Source organism: Tamandua tetradactyla, chromosome 4, assembly GCF_023851605.1.
Source record: "Tamandua tetradactyla isolate mTamTet1 chromosome 4, mTamTet1.pri, whole genome shotgun sequence".
NCBI classification, from domain to species: Eukaryota; Metazoa; Chordata; class Mammalia; order Pilosa; family Myrmecophagidae; genus Tamandua; species Tamandua tetradactyla.
In genome coordinates this window covers 192327331-192349791 of record NC_135330.1, presented here as the reverse complement: position 1 = coordinate 192349791, position 22461 = coordinate 192327331, and the positions used below count along the sequence as shown (strand labels likewise).

The 22461-nt window shown below is 38.4% G+C and overlaps 1 protein-coding gene across 8 annotated transcripts in view; it reads left to right on the top strand.

The window, feature by feature from the left end:
• The window catches only part of USP12 (ubiquitin specific peptidase 12), a 128001-nt gene that overhangs the window by 62385 nt on the left and 43155 nt on the right, over positions 1 to 22461 (top strand). For 5 of the 8 annotated variants that reach the window (XM_077158901.1, XM_077158902.1, XM_077158907.1 and 2 more), the window contains one exon: positions 20722 to 20935. The exons of 1 other annotated variant lie outside the window; for it this stretch is intronic. In XM_077158901.1, coding sequence (XP_077015016.1) covers positions 20722 to 20935 — 214 coding nt within the window. Of the gene's footprint in view, positions 1 to 20721; positions 20936 to 21593; positions 21657 to 22461 lie in introns of those variants that run through there. 2 more of the 8 variants (XM_077158904.1, XM_077158905.1) reach the window with 2 other exon arrangements.

Below are 22461 nucleotides of genomic sequence, written 5' to 3'. Positions count from 1 at the left end.
AGCCTTTAAGAATGATTGATAATTATGACCTAATCCATTGTATATAACCATTTCTTCTAAATTTATTAGTTGGAATTATTCTGTAAATAAGGTCTTCCTTCATCAACTATTTAGTGCCTCTGAAATGTGGTTCTTATGAAAAAAGGCAAGATAAACTTTGATGCTTTCCTTTTATGTTATTTTCCACCTCCAGTGGGGGCTAGTGAGAGTTTCTTTTATAAAAAAAAAAATCATTGGGCGGGCCGCGGTGGCTCAGCGGGCAAGAGTGCTTGCCTGCCATGCCGGAGGACCCCGGTTCGATTCCCGGCCCCAGCCCATGTAAAAAACAAACAAACAAACAAAATATAATAAAATAAGAAAATGTTTAAAGATGTTTCCCTTTCTTCCTCCCTTCCTTCCTTCTATCCTTCCTTCTATCCTTCCTTCCTTCTCTGTCTTTAAAAAAAAAAAAAAAAAAAATCATTGTTAATTCTTAGATTTTTGTATTCTTGGTTTATTTTGATCCATTCTTTTTGATAATCAAGTTTCCATCTTAGGCTCACGGAAGTTCTTTTTTTTTTTTTTTTAATAGTTTTATTGCGATATCGTCATATACGTACAGTCCATCCAAAGTATACAATCAGTGGCTCACAATAGCATCACATAATTGTTTGTTTATCACTGTGGTCATTTTTAGAAGATTTGCATCAGTCCAGAAAAAGAAATAAAAAGAGAAAAAGTTCATATACCCCATACTGCTTACCCCTCTCTCTCATTGACCACTAGTATTGCAATCAACCCAATTTTTTTTTCACCCCTTACCCCCTACCCCATTATTTATTTTTTTGTCTTGTTTTTACTCATCTGTACATACCCTGGATAAAGTGAGCGCCAGCCACAAGGTTTTCACAATCACATGGTCACATTGTAAAAGCTGTATAGTTATACAAACGCCTTCAAGAATCAAGGAATACTGAAATACACTTCAACAGTTTCAGGTGCTTTCTTCTAGCCACTCTAGTATGCTATAAACTAAAAAGGGATATGTATATAATGCATAAGAATAACCTCCAGGATAACCGCTTGACTGTTTGAAATCTCTCAGCCACTGAGACTTTATTTTGTCTCATTTCTCTCTTCTCCCTTTTGGTCAAGAAGTCTTTCTCATCCAGATGATGCCAGGTCCTGGGTCATCTCTGGGAGTCATGTCCCACTTTGCAGGGGGATTTACGTCCCTGGGAGTCCTGTCCCACAACGCAGGCAGGGCAGTGAGTTCACCTGCCAAGTTGGCGTAGACAGAGAGGCCACATCTGAGCAACAAAAGAGGTTTTCTGGGGTTGACTTTTAGGCATAATTATCAGTAGGCTTAGCCTCTCCTTTGCAAGAATAAGCTTCATAGGGGAGCCCCAAGATTGAAGGCTCAGCTTATTGAATTGGTTGTCCCCACTGCTTGCAAAACTATTAGGAATTCCCCAGATGGGGAAGTTGAATATCTCCTCCTTTCTCCCCAGTCCCCCAAGGGGACTTTGCAAATACTTTTTTATTCTCTGCCCACATTACTCTGGGGGTATATTTGAGTATCATGCTAACCTGGACAGACCAGCAGCCTATTCAAGATTCCATGTAATTATAGTATTCAGGTAAACTGACCTTTCAAGTTAAATTAGATAATGTGCTACCCAAAATATAAATTTTGCACCAAATAAACTTCTCTCCATTTGATCTTGCACAGAGGTTGAAGTTTGAAAATATGAGCCATATCACCTTTATCCAGTATCCTGATTTACTTTATCCTATCCAGATCAGCTTCAGTCATATCTCTAGATGAAATCTCATCACCTTTGCAGCTTTTTGAACAGTTGCTGAATGGGGTAATACTGACTTTCATAGCTTCAGTGTTCTAACTTGCAGTCTCAGGTGCCACATAAATAACGGAAGTTCAGTGATTGACAAGATTATATACAAATGGCTCAGAATCTCAGAATTTAGAAATAACGGTTGTAACTCCAGAACAGATGTGCCTGCTGTAACAGTTTAAAGTCTAGGACCTTTTACAATAGGCTCTAATCTGATAGCTTTTGCTCTCGACTTCAGTTCTCCAAGTTTGTATATTACAGTTAGTTCATTGTGAGTGAGGGATGATAGTATTTGTCTTTCTGTTTTTTATATTTTATTCAGCATACTGTCCTCAAGGTTCATTCACCAATTTGAATGCCTCACACCATGAAAGTTTATTTATTTATTTTTTTACATGGGCAGGCATCAGGAATTGAACCCAGGTCTCTGGCATGTAAGGCGAGAATTTTTTTTAATTTACAAAACCTTTTTTATTTGGGGGGAGGCACAAGCGACTGAACAGTTTAGCTGCCCAATTTTATCCAACTGCCACACAAAAAGCACAAATGACAGTCCCAACACTGCAAACTCTGGAGGGCTGAGATAGTAGACATTATTATCTGTGGTAGGTTCAACTGTTTAGCTTGAAAATGTTGGCTTTTTCTCTTAGGAGAAATAAATTTCCTTAGGGCCTTTCCTCTAAATTTGCTAGATTCCAGAAGAATCCTCCACAATTTATAGTGTGACAACTGAAATGTATTCTGTTGCATTATACAAATAGAAGACTTTGGAACGTTGCTAGTTGCATGAACTAAAAAAGATGATTGCTAAATGGCACTGAAGAAAATCCTGACCCAAGTGACATTGCTTAGTCTAAATGTTTCTGACCAAAGAAAATTATACAACAATATTTATTTGCTAACTTTTTAAGAGATGGCTGATATCAATACTGTACATATTTTACAAGTCAGATATATAGTTCAAGAGTTTATAAAATAAGATCATGCATTATTACCTCTAAGAATATCATATACAAGAGAAATCTTCCCCAAATACTTGTGATAGCATTTCAAGTGAAAGCAGTCTTATATACAAAAACAATCCAGTTTCTCTGCTGTGTTAAGAATATAAATTTAAAAATTTTAAGAGATTACTAAAAAAAGAAAAAACAAAAACCAAAATACCTAGCCCATTGAAGATTGATACAAAGTGTCAACTGTGGAATTTTAAATGTTTCCTTTTGGAAAAACATCCAGAATACACAACCTCTGTAAAAAGAAAAATACAAAATTCTGGGTGATCATATTTGATCACACTACATAGTTTAGAATGAAATTATGTCATTGGTTATTTTCTACTTTACCCATTCCCTTGACAGCATTAATTTGTGAACTAAGGTTTATATTTTAGTTCAGCTGCATTTATGGCACAAGGTCTTATCTCAAAACATGGCACCAACTTTCCTTAAGTGTAACAGCACTCTATTTTTTTTAGTAGCAATTTTTTAAAGGTTAACAATTTTTGGAACAAAATGTTCTAAACTCTAATTTATACTCACTAGTAAAATTTTTATAAAAGGCTTAAGTCTGCACAGAATGATCTTTCCTTTTCCCCCATCCTACATCTTAAAGGTTTTTTTCTCCCATTTGATTGCGACCTGGTAGGGAAAGTGCAGGAATTTCAGGAAAGATGCCTAGTGTGTTAGAGAGGGGATTCTGGATTTTGAGTGATTACAAAGGGAAGTATAAGACAAAATAATTCTTAGTTCAGGATGTTACAGTGCCCCAAAATTAGTTATATGATAAACAGTACCTACTGATAATCTATAAAAGATGAGGCATTCTAAGGTATCCTAACAATGTAAGTCTGAACAGTGAACAAGAGAGCCATTTTACTCAATTGTGGTGCACCATCACTGCCTAGGCATTTAAGGTTAGACTCCAGTCCTGTGGCCATTAGCAAACAGGGAAATTTAACTGAAGAGATGTCACTACACTCAAAAATAAAATGTGTTTTAGAAGCCATTTATTGTGACAGAAATATGGTTCCTAGGTATACTGTGTAGAGAGATAGATGAAGGGAGCTGGTCACTGAGCATGTTAAATCAAATTTCATGAAATTTATTTACTGCATGCAATTTGTTAACAATATCTCCCTGAAAATCACTTAACTCTGTAGTTATACTTTGTGTTGAGTTATAGGGGAAATAGTTGTATCAGGTAGCTGTTGATACCATACAAGTTATGAAAATTAAGACAAGCCAGCTGACATTCCTGAAAAGAACAAATTAAATCCTTTGTCAAAACAGTTATTGCACAACACAGAAGTAGCTCAAATTATCAATTAAAATTGTGATCCTACAAAACAAATTTTGGAATGGATGTATAATTTCTTCAATACTGTTCTAGTTTGCTAGCTGCCAGAATTCAATATACCAGAAACGGAATGGCTTTTAACAAGGGGAATTTAATGAGTTGCTAGTTTACAGTTCTAAGGCCAAGAAAATGCCCCAATTAAAACAAGTCTATAGAAATGTCCAATCAAAGGCACCCAGGGAAAGATACCTTGGTTCAAGAAGACCAATGAAGTTCAGGGTTTCTCTCTCAAGTGAGATGGCACATGGTGAACACAGTCAGGGCTTCTCTCTTGGCTGGAAGGGCACATGGCGAACACGGCATCATCTACTAGCTTTCTCTCCTGGCTTCCGGTTTCATGAAGCTCTCCGGGAGGCGTTTTCCTTCTTCATCTCCAAAGGTCACTGGCTGGTGGACTCTCTGCTTCGTGGTGCTGCAGCATTCTCTGCTCTCTCTGAATCTCTTTCTCCAAAATGTTTCCTCTTTCATAGGATGCCAGTAAACCAATCAAGACCCACCCAAATGGGTGGAGACATGTCATCCCCTAATCCAGTTTAACAACCATTCTTGACTAAATCACATCAACCAGGGAGATGATCTCATCACAGTTTCAAATATACAGTATTGAATAGGGATTATTCCACTTTTAAGAAATGAGATTTATATCAAAACATGGCTTTTCTTAGGGGGCATACATCCTTTCAAACCAGCACAAACGCTGATAAGTATCTTGCCACAGAAGGAGTTGAGTGCATTAATGCTCGTCCTCCTGCTTGCTCCGGAAGCACAGGCACGCCGCCCGCTTGAAGCCCTCGCGGGCATGGGTTCGGGTCTGGTTCGGCTTGAACTTCATCCTCGAGGCGGCCTCTTGCTGCTGCTCTGGCCGCCGCCATGCCGCCGGGGAGTCAGGGCTAGGATGAGTTGGGGCGCAGGGGCGCGCGAGGGGAGGGGCGACGAGGCCGGGCTACCCCCGAGGCAGGGGCCGCTTCGAAGCCGGGCGGGACACTAGCGCCTAGCACTGGAGCCGGGGGGCCGAGGTGGGGGCGCCGCCACTGCTGGGTTTCCGCCGCTCTCCAAGGAGCCCGCTGCCCACTCGCAGCTGCCGGCCGCCGCCGTCCGGGAAAGCGAGGAGCCGAGAATTTTTTTGCCACTGAGCCAGTCACACCACCCCATGGAAGTTCTTAAAGTTGACTTTTATATTCACACAAAAAGATGTCTTGGTCTCATCTTGTATATTGTACATTTCCTGTCCTAAACTTTCTATCAGCCTTCTCTCCAAGGCATCATCCTAGTTCCTTTTGGAGGGGAGGGGGGAGTATTTAGAGACCACAGTTTTTAGGAAACTCATTGCTACTATGCCATTTAGGTGGCCAGCACTTGATAATTACCTGCTTGCACACTCACACACACACTTCAAGATTTTAAAAAGTCATGAATTTATACTGGTGCTTTGAATTCCAGTTTACTTTTACAAGACTTTTACTTTTCTGCTTTATAGTATCTCTTTTTCTTTACACTTAAAATCTTGGTTCCTAGTGATATTAATAAATTGTATTATAATAGTTATATAAATTATCCTACAGCATATCTGTAGTAGTTTCAAAATAATTATCTCTAATTCTGAGAAAATGGTTACTTGATGCTGTTTAAGATTTGTGAGAGCCTTATTAGGCTATTTCTCATTAGGGATGTGCAGTAATAATACTGTTTTCAAGTCACTTGAAAGAATTCATTTCTCTGTGTAGTTATGCTACCTGTTAGATGTACATTTAAGTTCCTATCCTTTCCATTTTTTTTTTTTTTGGATGGTTTTAGGGATTGCTTTCTTTTTTCTTTAATTTTGACTGAATTTAGTTTTTTTTTTCTTAAATAGAGATACAAGTAAATTTATAACAAGGTACATTTCACAGGAGTCTCATTTTCAACCCTGTTTTCTCCACCCTTTCCCCTTCCTCTCCTATAAATAGCTACTTTTATTAGTCTTGTTGAAATTTATCCTTTTTTTGAAATAATACATAAATATGTGTCTCTGTACATATGTTTGATCATATCCATTTCTTAAACACTGTTTTGGACCTAGCTTTTCTTAATTGATAAAGGTACAATATCACCCCTTAAGATTGAAAGTTTTCCTCATTCCCTTTTTACGATTTCATAGTAATCCAAAGTCCTTGTTCATTGACTTTTGGAGCCTGTGTCTGTTAATGGGAATGAAAAAGGAAGTAGTGAATATTTGTCAAATGGTATCATTTACTCTGTAAAGTAGGATTGTTTCCCCCCATTAATAAAGAGGAGAAAGTTGAAGTTCAGTGACTTGGTCTAGATGATGTGGCCACTAAGAGGTAGATTATAGTTCAGGATTGAATGCTTTGAACTCCTTATCTTTCTAGTCTATTGAGGATACTGAACCTGGCATTCCTGTAGTTGTGAGTCTGTCATATTGGTATCTTTTACCTTATAAATTTCTTTTTTTATAACATTTCCTTTTGAAATACTTTCAAACTTACAGGACAGTTATAGAAACAATAGGAAACCCCCCCTACAGAGAACTCCAACAAACCCCTGGCCCCCACCCTCAATACCCAGATCTGCCAGTTTTAACATTTTGCCACATTTGTCGTATCATTCTGCTTATCCCATTTATCTGTCTATTAGTCAATCCAGTTTTTGAACACTTGGTTGTAGGTTATACCATCATGCTCCTTGAACGATCTGTACTGCCATGTACCTTTCTTAAGAACAAGGGTGTTCGCTTGTGTAACCATCTTAAGTGTAGTTACTTAGTTCAGGAATTTAACATTGATAGAGAGCTTAGTCTATGTTCCAATTTTTTTCATATGTCCCAATAATGTCTCTTTGAGTCTTTTTTCCTCCTTTGTTAGGTCCAGTGTCATGTATTGCACTTAATTGCTGTTGTCTCTTTAGTTGCCCGCTCTCCCTTCCTTCTCTCCTCCCTGATGTATACAAGTTTCCCATTGCAGCTACTCCCAAACACAACATTCAATGGGATTAATCATTTACAATTTTGTGATAGCCTCACCACTTTCCAGCACTAAAATTTTCCCACCTTCCTAAACAGAAACCCTATATCCATTATGTATCAACTCCCCATTGCCCCTGCCTGCCTACACCCACCCATGGCAACTGGTATTATAATTTCTGCCTCTATGTAATTTCATATTCTCTGATATTTTCTTTGTAGTGTCCATGGATTATATTCCCATACTCCTCTATCCTCCACCTTAAAGTAGTTATTATCACACATTGTTTATATACATGATGTAGTCCAAACCACTGATTTTTCGTTGCATTTTATGGATTTGCCTTTGAAAACATGTAGGAAGTAAACAGTGGAGTTACAACCAAAAATACAGTAGTACTGATATTGATATTTACCCATGTTTTCACCCTCACTGGAAATCTTTATTTCTTTCTGTGGCTTCAGTCTGTTGTCTTGTGTCTTTTCGTTTCACCCTGCAGACCTCACTTAATATCCCATGTAGGGACAGTCTAGTGGGGATGAACCACCTCAGCTTCTGTTTATCTGGGAATGTCTTTATCTTTCTCTCCTTTGTGAAAGGCTAATGATAGAGAATTCTTGGTTGGCAATTTCAGCACCGCAGTCTTGCTTCCATGGTTTCTAGTGAGAACTAGGTACTTTGTCCGCTGAAGCTCCCTCATATGTGACTTGTTGCTTCTCTCTTCGGCTTTCTGACTCTTTCTTCATGTTTACTACTCAACAATTTTATTTTACTATGTTTTAGTGTGGGTCTGTTTGCATTTATCCTATTTGAAGTTTGTTGAGTGTCTTGGATGCCTATATTCATGTCTTTGATTAAATTTGGCATGTTTACAGCCATTATTTCTTTGAATATTCTCCCTGCCCCTTTTTTCTCTTACCCTCTGCTGCTCCTCCAGTACACTGTCGGGAGGTTCCTCAGGATTTACTCACGTTTCTTCTTTCTTTCTTTCTTCTACTCCTTAGACTGATGATTTCAGTGGTCTTATCTTTAAGTTAACTGTTTCTTCTGCCAGTTCCAGTTTGCTGTTGAACCCACTAGGGAGTTTTAAATTTCTCTTAAAACTGTGGTCTTTCAGTTCTAATTGGTTCTTTTTCATAATTTCCATCTCCTTACTGATATTCTTGTATTCGTGTTTGCTTTAGTTCTTTGTTTATGTTTGTATTTAGCTCTTTGAGCATATTTAAAAAGGTCTTTATCTGGAATGTCACAGCTCTGGTCCTCTTCATTGATGGTTTCTACTAATCTTCTCCTTTGCTTAGTCTGTAGTTTCCTGTTTCTTTATGCTCTGAAGTCTTTTGTTGAAACCTAGATATTTTGATGTTTTAATATTTTATTGATGGAATTTAGACTCTGAGATATCTGTTCCCTAACTTGTACCCAGCTGGTGTTCTGACAGAGCTTATGTTAATGCCTGAAGCCAATAGAAAAAAAAAACAAAAAACAAAAAAAGGTTAGAAAGAAAAAGAAAACAAAACACCTTTCCTAGTCTTTGCAGATTGATGTGTGCTGGTGCTCTCCTTCAGGGCATATCTGTACAATAAGTTTAGAGAGTAGACCTAGGTTAAAGTGTAGAAGTCTCCCTGATCCTTTCTGCACATATCTCTTGTCTTGAGCATGCTCATGTGGCCCTACGAATTCCCCTGTTTACAGAATTCTAAATGTCCCATTTTCCCTAGGAAACAGTTTCCTCATGGTCCCTGGCACTTCACTGTAGCCAGCAGTTACTTACACCAGGTAAGAGCGCAGCACAGCATTCTATAGGAAAGCTTGGTGAGCCAGCGTCTACATAAATGACAAGTTCATAGATACGGGGCAAATTCTGGAAAGGCAAGTCCATAAGGGCACTGCCAGATTAGCTTGGGCCACACATGCAAGCTCCCAGTATGTTCATGAGGGTTGCACAGGTCTGGGTCCAGAAATCCAGGGATCTACACTGGGAGTGTGAATGGGCTCAAGCCAGTGAGGGCTGGGGAGGGACCAGCCAGAGCACCATGAGATCCTGTTGCTTTCTTGATTTGGCACTCACCCTGTTACTGCAATCCTTTCATAACTGTTTTCTGGAACCCTGAAGAGACGTTTCTGCTAATTCTTGCTGATTGTTCAAAACAGCTTGAGGGAATGGAGCCCTGAAGCCTTTTACTCTGCCACCTTGATTGAGGTGAGGCCCACCTTGATGACTTTAAAATCTCAAATTTCAGAAAATCTTGTTTGTTTGTTTTTGGATGATACCCAAGAAACTGAGAATACCTCACTTATGTGTTTGCTTTAGAAATTTTGAGTTATATTTTAAAATGTACAAGTTAAAATCCTTAATACACAGTTATTATTATAATTACAGTGGAAATTTAAAAAGAAAAGAAAAAAGAAAAAATTACCCAGAATCCTAAACCTTAACTGTTCCTTACTCAAACTATATATTTCTTTAAATCAGTTTCATAAAGACAAAATTTCTTAAATATATTTCCCTTCAGTTTTAATCTGAAACTGATGCACAGAGAATCTATTTAATGAAAACATATAGCTAATTTGCAATCAGAATAATCATTTGTGTTTCTAGATACTTTTTTAAAAATATTTTTATTGACAAATCTTTACAAGCATTCAGCCTATACATGGTATACAATCAGAGGCTCACAATATCATGACATAGTTGTGTATTCATCATAATCAATTTTTTATGAAACATAACCACATATAAACACAAACATTCTTACCACATGATCATTCCATTCTTGTTGTATAATCAATAACTCACAAAATCATTCGCATAGTTGTATATTCATAATCATGATCATTTCACATTCAGAAAAAGAAAAAGAAAACAGAAAAAAACTCATACATACCATACCCCTTACCCCTCCCTTTCATTGATCACTAGCCTTTCAATCTACTAAATTTATTTTAACATTTGTTCCCCCTATTATTTATTTTATTTATTTTTTAATTTTTATTTTTAAATTAAAAATATATTACAGGAAAGAAACACAAACATTCTTTTTTTTTATTTTATTTTTTTATTAACGGAGGGAAAAAAAAAAGAAATTAACACAACATTTAGAAATCATACCGTTCTACATATGCACTCAGTAATTCTTAACATCATCACATAGATGCATGATCATTGTTTCTTAGTACATTTGCATCGGTTTAGAGGAACTAGCAACACAACAGAAAAAGATATAAAATGTTAATATAAAGAAAAGAAATAAAAGTAGTAATAATAGTAAAAAACAACAACAACAAACAAACCAACAAGCAAACAAAAACAAAAAAAACCCTATAGCTCAGATGCAGCTTCATTCAGTATTTTAACATGATTACTTTACAATTAGGTATTATTGTGCTGTCCATTTTTGAGTTTTTGTATCTAGTCCTGTTGCACAGTCTGTATCCCTTCAGCTTCAATTGCCCATTGTCTTACCCTGTTTCTAACTCCTGCTGAACTCTGTTACCAATGACATATTTCAAGTTTATTCTCGAATGTCCGTTCACATCAGTGGGACCATACAGTATTTGTCCTTTAGTTTTTGGCTGGATTCACTCAGCATAATATTCTCTAGGTCCATCCATGTTATTACATGGTTCATAAGTTTATCTTGTCTTAAAGCTGCATAATATTCCATCGTATGTATATACCACAGTTTGTTTAGCCACTCTTCTGTTGATGGAGATTTTGGCTGTTTCCATCTCTTTGCAATTGTAAATAACGCTGCTATAAACATTGGTGTGCAAATGTCCGTTTGTGTCTTTGCCCTTAAGTCCTTTGAGTAGATACCTAGCAATGGTATTGCTGGGTCGTATGGCAATTCTATATTCATCTTTTTGAGGAACCGCCAAACTGCCTTCCACAGTGGTTGCACCATTTGACATTCCCACCAACAGTGGATAAGTGTGCCTCTTTCTCCGCATCCTCTCCAGCACTCGTCATTTTCTGTTTTGTTGATAATGGCCATTCTGGTGGGTGTGAGATGATATCTCATTGTGGTTTTGATTTGCATTTCTCTAATGGCCAGGGACATTGAGCATCTCTTCATGTGCCTCTTGGCCATCCGTATTTCTTCTTCTGGTAGGTGTCTGTTTAAGTCTTTTTCCCATTTTGTAATTGGGTTGGCTGTCTTTTTGTTGTTGAGTTGAACAATCTCTTTATAAATTCTGGATACTAGACCTTTATCTGATATGTTGTTTCCAAATATTATCTCCCATTGTGTAGGCTTTCTACTTTCTTGATGAAGTTCTTTGATGCACAAAAGTGTTTAATTTTGAGGAGCTCCCATTTATTTATTTCTTTCTTCAGTGCTCTTGCTTTAGGTTTAAGGTCCATAAAACTGCCTCCAGTTGTAAGATTCGTAAGATATCTCCCTACATTTTCCTCTAACTGTTTTATGGTCTTAGACCTAATGTTTAGATCTTTGATCCATTTTGAGTTAATTTTTGTATAAGGTGTGAGATACGGGTCTTCTTTCATTCTTTTACTTATGGATATCCAGTTCTCTAGGCACCATTTATTGAAGAGACTGTTCTGTCCCAGGTGAGTTGGCTTGACTGCCTTATCAAAGATCAAATGTCCATAGATGAGAGGGTCTATATCTGAGCACTCTATTCGATTCCATTGGTCGATATATCTATCTTTATGTTTTGACCACTGTGGCTTCATAATATGCCTTAAAGTCCGGCATCGCAACACCTCCAGCTTCGTTTTTTTTCCTCAAGATGTTTTTAGCAATTCGGGGCACCCTGCTCTTCCAGATAAATTTGCTTATTGGTTTTTCTAATTCTGAAAAATAAGTTGTTGGGATTTTGATTGGTATTGCATTGAATCTGTAGATGAGTTTAGGTAGGATTGACATCTTAATTATATTTAGTCTTCCAATCCATGAACACGGTATGCCCTTCCATCTATTTAGGTCTTCTGTGATTTCTTTTAGCAGTTTTTTTAGTTTTCTTTATACAGGTTTTTTGTCTCTTTGGTTAAATTTATTCCTAGGTATTTTATTCTTTTAGTTGCGATTGTAAATGGGATTCGTTTCTTGATTTCCCCCTCAGCTTGTTCATTACTAGTGTATAGAAAAGCTACAGATTTTTGAATGTTGATCTTGTAGCCTGCTACTTTGCTGTACTCATTTATTAGCTCTAGTAATTTTGTTGTGGATTTTTCCGGGTTTTCTACATATAGTATCATATCGTCTGCAAACAGTGATAGTTTTACTTCTTCCTTTCCAATTTTGATGCCTTGTATTTCTTTTTCTTGCCTAATTGCTCTGGCTAGAACTTCCAACACAATGTTGAATAATAGTGGTGATAGTGGACATCCTTGTCTTGTTCCTGATCTTAGGGGGAAAGTTTTCAATTTTTCCCCATTGAGGATGATATTAGCTGTGGGTTTTTCATATATTCCCTCTATCATTTTAAGAAAGTTCCCTTGTATTCCTTTCTTTTGAAGTGTTTTCAGCAGGAAAGGATGTTGAATCTTGTCAAATGCCTTCTCTGCATCAATTGAGATGATCATGTGATTTTTCTGCTTTGATTTTTTGATATGGTGTATTACATTAATTGATTTTCTTATGTTGAACCATCCTTGCATACCTGGGATGAATCCTACTTGGTCATGATGTATAATTCTTTTAATGTGTTGTTGGATACGATTTGCTAGAATTTTATTGAGGATTTTTGCATCTGTATTCATTAGAGAGATTGGTCTGTAGTTTTCTTTTTTTGTAATATCTTTGCCTGGTTTTGGTATGAGGGTGATGTTGGCTTCATAGAATGAGTTAGGTAGTTTTCCCTCCACTTCGATTTTTTTGAAGAGTTTGAGGAGAGAGGTACTAATTCTTTCTGGAATGTTTGATAGAATTCACATGTGAAGCCGTCTGGTCCTGGACTTTTCTTTTTAGGAAGCTTTTGAATAACTAATTCAATCTCTTTACTTGTGATTGGTTTGTTGAGGTCGTCTGTTTCTTCTTAGGTCAAAGTTGGTTGTTCATGTCTTTCCAGGAACCTGTCCATTTCATCTAAATTGTTGTATTTATTAGCGTAAATTTGTTCATAATATCCTGTTATTACCTCCTTTATTTCTGTGAGGTCAGTAGTTATGTCTCCTCTTCATTTCTAATCTTATTTATTTGCATCCTCTCTCTTCTTCTTTTTGTCAATCTTGCTAAGGGCCCATCAATCTTATTGATTTTCTCATAGAACCAACTTCTGGTCTTATTGATTTTCTCTATTGTTTTCATGTTTTCAATTTCATTTATTTCTGCTCTAATCTTTGTTATTTCTTTCCTTTTGCTTGCTTTGGGGTTAGTTTGCTGTTCTTTCTCCAGTTCTTCCAAGTGGACAGTTAATTCCTGCATTTTTGCCTTTTCTTCTTTTCTGATAAAGGCATAGGGCAATAAATTTCCCTCTTAACACTGCCTTTGCTGCGTCCCATAAGTTTTGATATGTTGTGTCTTCATTTTCATTTGCCTCTAGGTATTTACTAATTTCTCTTGCAATCTCTTCTTTGACCCACTTGTTGTTTAAGAGTGTGTTGTTGAGCCTCCATGTATTTATGAATTTTCTGGCACTCCGCCTATTATTGATTTCCAACTTCATTCCTTTATGATCTGAGAAAGTGTTGTGTATGATTTCAATCTTTTTAAATTTGTTAAGACTTGCTTTGTGACCCAGCATATGGTCTATCTTTGAGAATGATCCATGAGCACTTGAAAAAAAGGTGTATCCTGCTGTTGTGGGATGTAATGTCCTATAAATGTCTGTTAAGTCAAGCTCATTTATAGTAATATTCAGGTTCTCTATTTCTTTATTGATCCTCTGTCTAGATGTTCTATCCATTGATGAGAGTGGTGAATTGAAGTCTCCAACTATTATGGTATATGTGTCTATTTCCCTTTTCAGTGTTTGCAGTGTATTCCTCACGTATTTTGGGGCATTCTGGTTCGGTGCGTAAATATTTACGATTGTTATGTCTTCTTGCTTAATTGTTCCTTTTAATAGTATATAGTGTCCTTCTTTGTCTCTTTTAACTGTTTTACATTTGAAGTCTAATTTGTTGGATATTAGTATAGCCACTCCTGCTCTTTTCTGGTTGTTATTTGCATGAAATATCTTTTCCCAACCTTTCACTTTCAACCTATATTTATCTTTGGGTCTAAGATGTGTTTCCTGTAGACAGCATATAGAAGGATCCTGTTTTTTAATCCATTCTGCCAGTCTATGTCTTTTGATTTGGGAATTCAGTCCATTAACATTTAGTGTTATTACTGTTTGGATAATATTTTCCTCTACCATTTTGCCTTTTGTGTTATATATATCATATCTGACTTTCCTTCGTTCTACACTTTTCTCCATGCCTCTCTCTTCTGTCTTTTTGTATTTGACTCTAGTGCTTCCTTTAGTATTTCTTGCAGAGCTGGTCTCTTGGTCACAAATTCTCTTAGTGACTTTTTGTCTGAGAATGTTTTAATTTCTCCCTCATTTTTGAAGGACAATTTTGCTGGATATAGAAGTCTTGGCTGGCAGTTTTTCTCTTTTAGTAACTTAAATATATCATCCCACTGTCTTCTAGCTTCCATGGTTTCTGCTGAGAAATCTACACATAGTCTTATTGGGTTTCCCTTGTATGTGACAGATTGTTTTTCTCTTGCTGCTTTCAAGATCCTCTCTTTCTCTTTGACCTCTGACATTCTAACTAGTAAGTGTTTTGGGGAACGCCTATTTGTGTCTAATCTCTTTGGAGTGTGCTGCACTTCTTGGATCTGTAATTTTAGGTCTTTCATAAGAGTTGGGAAATTTTCAGTGATAATTTCTTCCATTAGTTTTTCTCCTCCTTTTCCCTTCTCTTCTCCTTCTGGGATACCCACTGCACGTATATTTGTACGGTTCACATTGTCCTTGAGTTCCCTGATACCTTGTTCAAATTTTTCCGTTCTTTTCCGGATAGTTTCTGTTTCTTTTTGGAATTCAGATGTTTCATCCTCCAAATCACTAATTCTATTTTCTGTCTCTTTAAATCTGTCATTGTAGGTATCCATTGTTTTTTCCATCTTTTCTACTTTATCTTTCACTTCCATAAGTTCTGTGATTTGTTTTTTCAGTTTTTTTATTTCTTCTTTATGTTCAGCCTATGTCTTCTTCATGTCCTCCCTCAATTTATCGATTTCGTTTTTGAAGAGGTTTTCCATTTCTGTTCGTATATTCAGCATTAGTTGTTTCAGCTCCTGTATCTCATTTGAACTATTGGTTTCTTCGTTTGACTGGGCCATATGTTCAATTTTCTGAGCGTGATCCGTTATCTTCTGCTGGCGTCTGGGCATTTAGTCAGATTTCCCTGGGTGTTGGACCCAACAGGTTGAAAGATTTTTCTGTGCAATCTCTGGGTTCTGTTTTTCTTATCCTGCCCAGTAGGTGGCGCTCGTGGCCCACGTTTGTCTACGGGTTCCACCAGTGAAAGTTGCTGTGGGTCCTTTAACTCTGGAAAATTCTCGCTGTAGGGGAGGTTCGGCAGCCGAAGCGTCTTGGAAGAATGCCAGCCGGCCTGGGGTTCCGAATGCGGGGAGGGTCGCTGGCCGCCGCAGTACGGGAGAGCGTCCGGCCGAATTAGCTAGTCAGCCCGGGGCACCAAGCGTGGCGGGAGGGCGCCAGCTGTCGCAGCCCGGGAGAGTGCACTGTTCCCAGCCGGACGGGGGAGTCACGTGTTTGGAAGGGATCCCCCGGTCACTGTTCTCCGCAGTCTGGGGATTTCCGACCCAACTATCTCAGTTGTTCCGGGGAGCCTCGCGTGGTGGGGGCACCAGCCGCCACGGCCTAAGGGGACCGCCTGTCCAATTCTACCAGCTGGCCTGGGAAGGTGGAAGGGAGGGACTCCGGTCGCTTGCCGTCCCACCCAGGAAAGCCCGTCCCCCTTGGTGATCTCGCCGGAGCTGGTTCTCCCAGATAGTCAGCCGTTCCAGGATGGGGTACGCCGTCCCTTTGATCTCCGTCGTGGCTCTGGGAGCTGCTCTGTATTATCTCCACTCCCCCAGTAGCTGTTCTGGAGGAGGAAAGGTGAGGGCGGCAAGGCTGTCGAGGCTGATGGCGGAGGAGCCGGTGAAGGCGGGGGAAGAGGGCACCGTGGTGGTTGGAGAGCGGCCGGAGCAGGAAGGGGAAGAGGGGGGAGAAGGAGGGCGGGTGGGTCGGCTGCTGCGGGGCGTGGGCGCCGCGCGGCGGGCCGGCGGAGAAAGAGAGGGGAGAAGGAGGGCCCACAAACATTCTTAACATATGATCATCCTATTCTATCTATATAATCAGTATTTCACAATATCATTACATAGTTGCATATTCATCATCATGATCATTTCTTAGAACATTTGCATCAATTAAGAAAAACAATAAAAAGACAACAGAAAAATAAAACGAAAACGGAAAAAAAAAATTATACACACCATACCCCTTACCCTCCCTTTCATTGATCACTAGCATTTCAAACTGAATTTAACATTTCTTTCCCCTATTATTTATTTTTGTTCCATATGTTCTACTCGTCTGTTGACAACGTAGATAAAAGGAGCGTTGGACAAAAGGTTTTCACAATCACACAGTCACACTGTGAAAGCTATATCATTATTCAATCATCTTCAAGAAACATGGCTACTGGAACACAGCTCTACATTTTCAGGCAGTTCCCTCCAGCCTCTCCCTTACATCTTGAATAACAAGGTGATATCTACTTAATGCGTAAGAATAACCTCCAGGATAACCTCTCGACTCTGTTTGGAATCTCTCAGCCATTGACACTTTATCTAGTTTCACTCTTCCCCCTTTTGGTCGAGAAGGTTTTCTCAGTCCTTTGATGCTGAGTCTCAGCTCATTCCAGGATTTCTTCCCACGTTGCCAGGAACGTCCACACCCCTGGGAGTCATGTCCCACGTAGACAGGGGAAGGGTGGTGAGATCGCTTGTTGTGTTGACTGGAGAGAGAGACCACATCTGATCAACAAAAGAGGTTCTCTTGGGGGGGGGGTGACTCTTAGGCCTAATTTTAAGTAGGCTTGACCTATCCATTGTGGGGTTAAGTTTCATGTGAACAAACCCCAAGACTGGGGGCTCAGCCTATAGCTTTGGTTGTCCCCACTGCTTGTGAGAATATCAAGAATTCAACTTGGGGAGGTTGAATTTTTCCCCGTTCTTCCCATTCCCCGAAGGAGACTTTGCAAATAGTTTTCCACTCACTGATCAAATCATTCTGGGATTCATCGGGGCATCACTCTGGACAAACCAACAAAATTTCATGTCCTACCCGAGGTTCCATGTACTTATGTTGTTCAACCAAGCTATCTACATAAGTTATATTAAGAAATGCACTAGTCAGAATATAAATTTTGTACCAAATAAACGTTTTTTTGCTTTAGTCTCACACATAATTTCAAATATTAATTACCATCTGTTTTCAACACTCTGCAGTAATGACATTCCTTTGTTCTTCCTCATGCACAAACATTTTTTAAATTTGTACATTTACTATCATTATACACTCTAGGCATTCCTAGATTACACTGTCTCAATCTTTATCGTCTTTCTTTCTGATTTCATTTATACCCCCATCCCTCCTCCCCCTATCATTCTCGCATTCAGCTTCATTCAGTGTTTTAGCATAACTGTATTACAGTTATGTAGTATTGTGCTGTCCATTTCTGAGTTTTTATATTCAGTCCTGTTGCACAATTTGTATCCCTTCAGCTCCAATTACCCAATATCTTACCCTATTTCTATCTCCTGATGATCTTTGTTACCAACGAAATATTCCGAGTTTATTCACTAATGTCAGTTCATATCAGTGAGACCATACAACATTTGTCCTTTTGTTTTTGGCTAATCTCACTCAGCATAGTGTCCTTAATGTCCATCCATGTTGTTACATACTTCATAACTTTATTCTCTCTTACAGAAGCATAATATTCCATCATATATATATATATATATATATACCACAGTTTGTTTAGCTACCCGTCTGTTGATGGACATTTTGGCTGTTTCCATCTCTTGGTAATTGTAAATAATGCTGCTATAAACATTGGTGTGCAAATGCCCGTTTGTGTCCTTGTCCTCATGTCCTTTGAGTAGAGACAGCATATAGATGGGTCTTGTTTTTTAATCTATTCTGCCAGTCTGTGTCTTTTGATTGGGGAGTTTAATCCATTAACATTTTGTGTTATTACTGTACAGATAGTACTTTCTTCTACCATTTTTCCTTTTGGATTTTATATCTAATTTTCCTTCTTTTTACCTTTACTCATAGTCTTCCTTTCTACACTCTTCTCCACACCTCTCTCTTCTGTCTTCGTATCTGTCTCTAGTGTTCCCTTTAGTATTTCTTGCAGAGCTGGTTTCTTGGTCACAAATTCTCTCAGTGATTTTTTGTCTGAAAATGTTTTAATTTCTCCCTCATTTTTGAAGGACAATTTTGCTGGATATAGAATTCTTGGTTGGCAGTTTTTCTCTTTTAGTAATTTAAATATATCATCCCACTGTTTTCTTCCCTCCATGGTTTCTGCTGAGAAGTCTACGCATAGTCTTACTGAGTTTCCCTTGTACGTGATGGATTGCTTTTCTCTTGCTACTTTCAAGATTCTCTCTTTCTGTTTGACCTCTGACATTCTGGTTAGTAAATGTCTTGGAGTATGTCTATTTGGATCTATTTTCTTTGGGATACGCTGCACTTCTTGGAATGTAATTTTAAGTCTGTTATAAGAGTTGAGAAATTTTCAGTGTAATTTCTTCCATTAGTTTTTCTCCTCCTTTTCCCTTCTCTTCTCCTTCTGGAACACCCACAACACATCTGTTTGTGCGCTTCATATTGTCATTCAGTTCCCTCCTCATATTTTTCCATTTTTTTCCCTATATTTTCTTTTTCTTGTTGAATCTCAGATGCTCCGTCTTCCAGTTCACTAATCCTATCTTCTGCCTCTCGAAATCTACCATTGTAGGTTTCCATTGTTTTTTCCATCTCTTCTACTGTGTCTTTCATTCCCATAAATTCTGTGATTTATTTTTTCAGACTTTCGATTTCTTCTTTTTGTTCATTCCTTGCCTTCTTTATATCCTCCCTCAATTCATTGATTTGGTTTTTGATGAGGTTTTCCATGTCTGTTAGTATATTCTGAATTAATTGTTTCAGCTCCTGCATGTCATTTGAATTCTTGGTTTGTTCCTTTGACTGGGTCATATCTTCAATTTTCCTAGTGTGATTTGTTATTTTTTGTTGGCATCTAGGCATTTAATTACCTTGATTAGTTTATTCTGGAGATTGCTTTCACTTCTTTTACCTAGAGTTTTCTTGCTGAATGAATTTGTTGTCTGTATGTACTTTGACATTCAGTTCAGCTTTATCTGGACCTCTAGGTTAGTTTTTGTTTAACAGAGGAGAATTTTTCAGTTCTTGTTTCTTGCCCTGCTTGTATGGTGCCTTCCCCGCCTCCCCCCACCCCCCCCCCCTTAGGAGGGTCTACTTAGGTATTATAGACCCCAGCCGGATTTTCCCAGATCAAACTCGCCTCCTATCAGGAGGAAAGAGTCACCTGCGTCGGTTTTCCTTGAGGGTGATACCCAGCAGGTTGAAAGACTTTCCTGTGAAGTCTCTGGGCTCTGTTTTTCTTATCCTGCCCAGTATGTGGTGCTTGTCTGCCTGCAGGTCTCACCAGCATAAGACGATGTGGTACCTGTAACTTTGGCAGACTCTCCCTGCTGAGAATGTGGTGGAGACAGAGGAGAGGTTGTAGCCTGGTTTTAAGGGCTTTGAATTACCAAGCCCTGATGTCTGAATTCCTTGAGGGAGGGATTCCATCTGAGTTGGGCTTCACCTCTCCCCTGGGGAAGGCACAGGCTCCAGAGAAGCCCTCAAACAAGCTTGTTTCTGCCCATGTCTGGGGCAGTTGCAGCCTGAGAAGCCCTGCTGCTGTATCCAGAGGCAGTCAAGCCTTTGTGGAAGCACAGCCACAAAAACCTCTGTTTCCTTTTTTTTTCTTTCTTTTTCTGTCAGCCCTACCCCCTTGGCACCGGGGCAAAAATGAGCGACCTCCGCTTTGACCAGGTTCACCTGAGCTGGGGGGCCTATTTTTAAGTAGTCAGAATTTGCTAATTAATTCCACAATTGGCATTTGGTTGGGCTCAGTCCCTGCTGCTGGTAAAGTCTCTTTCCTTTCCCCTCTGGGAAGCAGCCTGGGGGGGAGGGGTGCCTGTCACCATGGCTTGGGGACCTCACGGTTCTGGGGGAGCTTGCAGCTGGTCCAGCTGGTCCAGACTGGGGTACGCTGTGTGTCCGGTCCCTGACGTGGCCTCAAGAACTGTTCTGTACTATTTCTGGTTATTTAGTAGTTGTTCTGGAGAATGGACTAAAACGTGCACATTGCTAAGCTGCCATCTTGGCCCAGATTTCTAGATACTTTTTAATATATGAGGATTATAAATTCGTATCTTCTGTTTCTCAGCTCTACATATGAAATTCTTTTTCTTAAAAAAGTATTGTCCAAAATTTAACAGAACTTTTTTTTTCTGTTCTAGTTTGGGAATACCTGCTACTGCAATTCAGTTCTTCAAGCACTTTATTTTTGTCGTCCATTTCGCGAAAAGGTTCTAGCATACAAGAGCCAGCCTAGGAAGAAAGAGAACCTCCTTACGTGTTTAGCAGATCTCTTCCATAGCATAGCCACACAGAAGAAAAAGGTTGGCGTAATACCTCCTAAGAAGTTCATAACAAGATTACGGAAAGAAAATGGTAATTCTTCCTCTACTTCTAAATGCATTGCTTGTCTCTACTCGTAGGATTCAATATGGCATACTCTGTAAGTCAGCGAACATTTATTGAACATCTACTATATACCTGATAACATGTTAGCCACTGAGAAAAGAATGATGGGGTTCCTGTCTTCAAGTAGGTGCTGCCTTTTTGGAGTAGCTAATCACACTTTAGTTCTTGTACAGTGGGATTAATGTTTGGAGTGTGTTCTATAAAGTTCCATATGCCAGGAAATGAGAAACATAATTTCTCTTTGTTGCCTGCTTATCTATTAAGAATGATTTTTTTCCACATTATTGTACATTTGTTTTTTTCATAATGCTTTCATGTGTGGTAATGCATTTGATACTTGCAACAACCTGAGATAGAAAGTACACTATTTCATCCATTTTAGCCATGGGAAACCAAGACAGAAAACAACAAGCTAAGGGATTTGCCAGAAATCCCACCACAGGGAAATGCAAGAACGCAGGGCAAGAACTGAAAGCTTCTGAGTTAGAGTAGATAATTTTTAATCTCTCTTTCCTTTTTTAAAATGGTTTACTGAGTTGGCCCCACCTCCTTTTTCACTCTTAAAATATTTTTCAGTTAATTTTCACAGCAAGCCTATAATTCAGACATTTTTACCTTTTTACAGATGATATATCTAAGGTTCAGAGAAGGTAAAGTGACTTGTCCAAGGTTACACAGTAAGTTAAGAGTAAGTAAGTTAAGTAAGTAAATAAGTTAAGAGCTGATATATAAACTTACTTTTCTCTGATAGCTCAGCTCAGTGCTCTCTCTACTATGGCTTTCCGCCTCAAAAAACTTCACAGGGAATTTAAGTGAAGTGTAAAATTCTGAGTTTTGTTTGATGTAGGCATTTTAGTCATTGTAGAAGTAAAATTGAATGGTATTTTTAGTTTGATATGTTATATATCAGCTAGATAAATGCCCATAGAAATAGAATCTGAGAAAACGTCAATGTTGGTTATTAAATACGCTATGTGTAATCTTGCCTTTAAATTAATGCAATTGACGCTGGCCATTATGACATGACTTTAGATAAGACTGGAGCATATCTGGTTGATTCTGATACACGTTTATTGATTTTGTTTATTTTCCCCACATACAAATATGAAGCAATTGATTAATTGCTAATTGCTTACGAAAATATATCTTTTTTTCTTTCTTCTGAGGAAAGCTAAACAGTTTTTTATTTTAATTGTATAGTATCCTCTGTTTATAAGAAACCCAAGTGCAATTCTGCCAGAATGTGGAATGAGCTATTCTACTCTTCTCATTCTCTTTGTCTGAATCAGTATGAAGCTAAAAGTTTGTCCTGGTAGAAAATTCATGTACTTGATAGTTGAACATGCCATCTGTTCTCAGTGACTTTGTTTGTAGTGTGGAAACATTCCACATCACAACACAGGTTATTTTCCTTTTCATGTAATAGTACCTTTTTCTTGCCTTTTTGTTAAGTATGCTGTACATGCTCCTGTTGTGTTCTGGGGAAGTTTGAG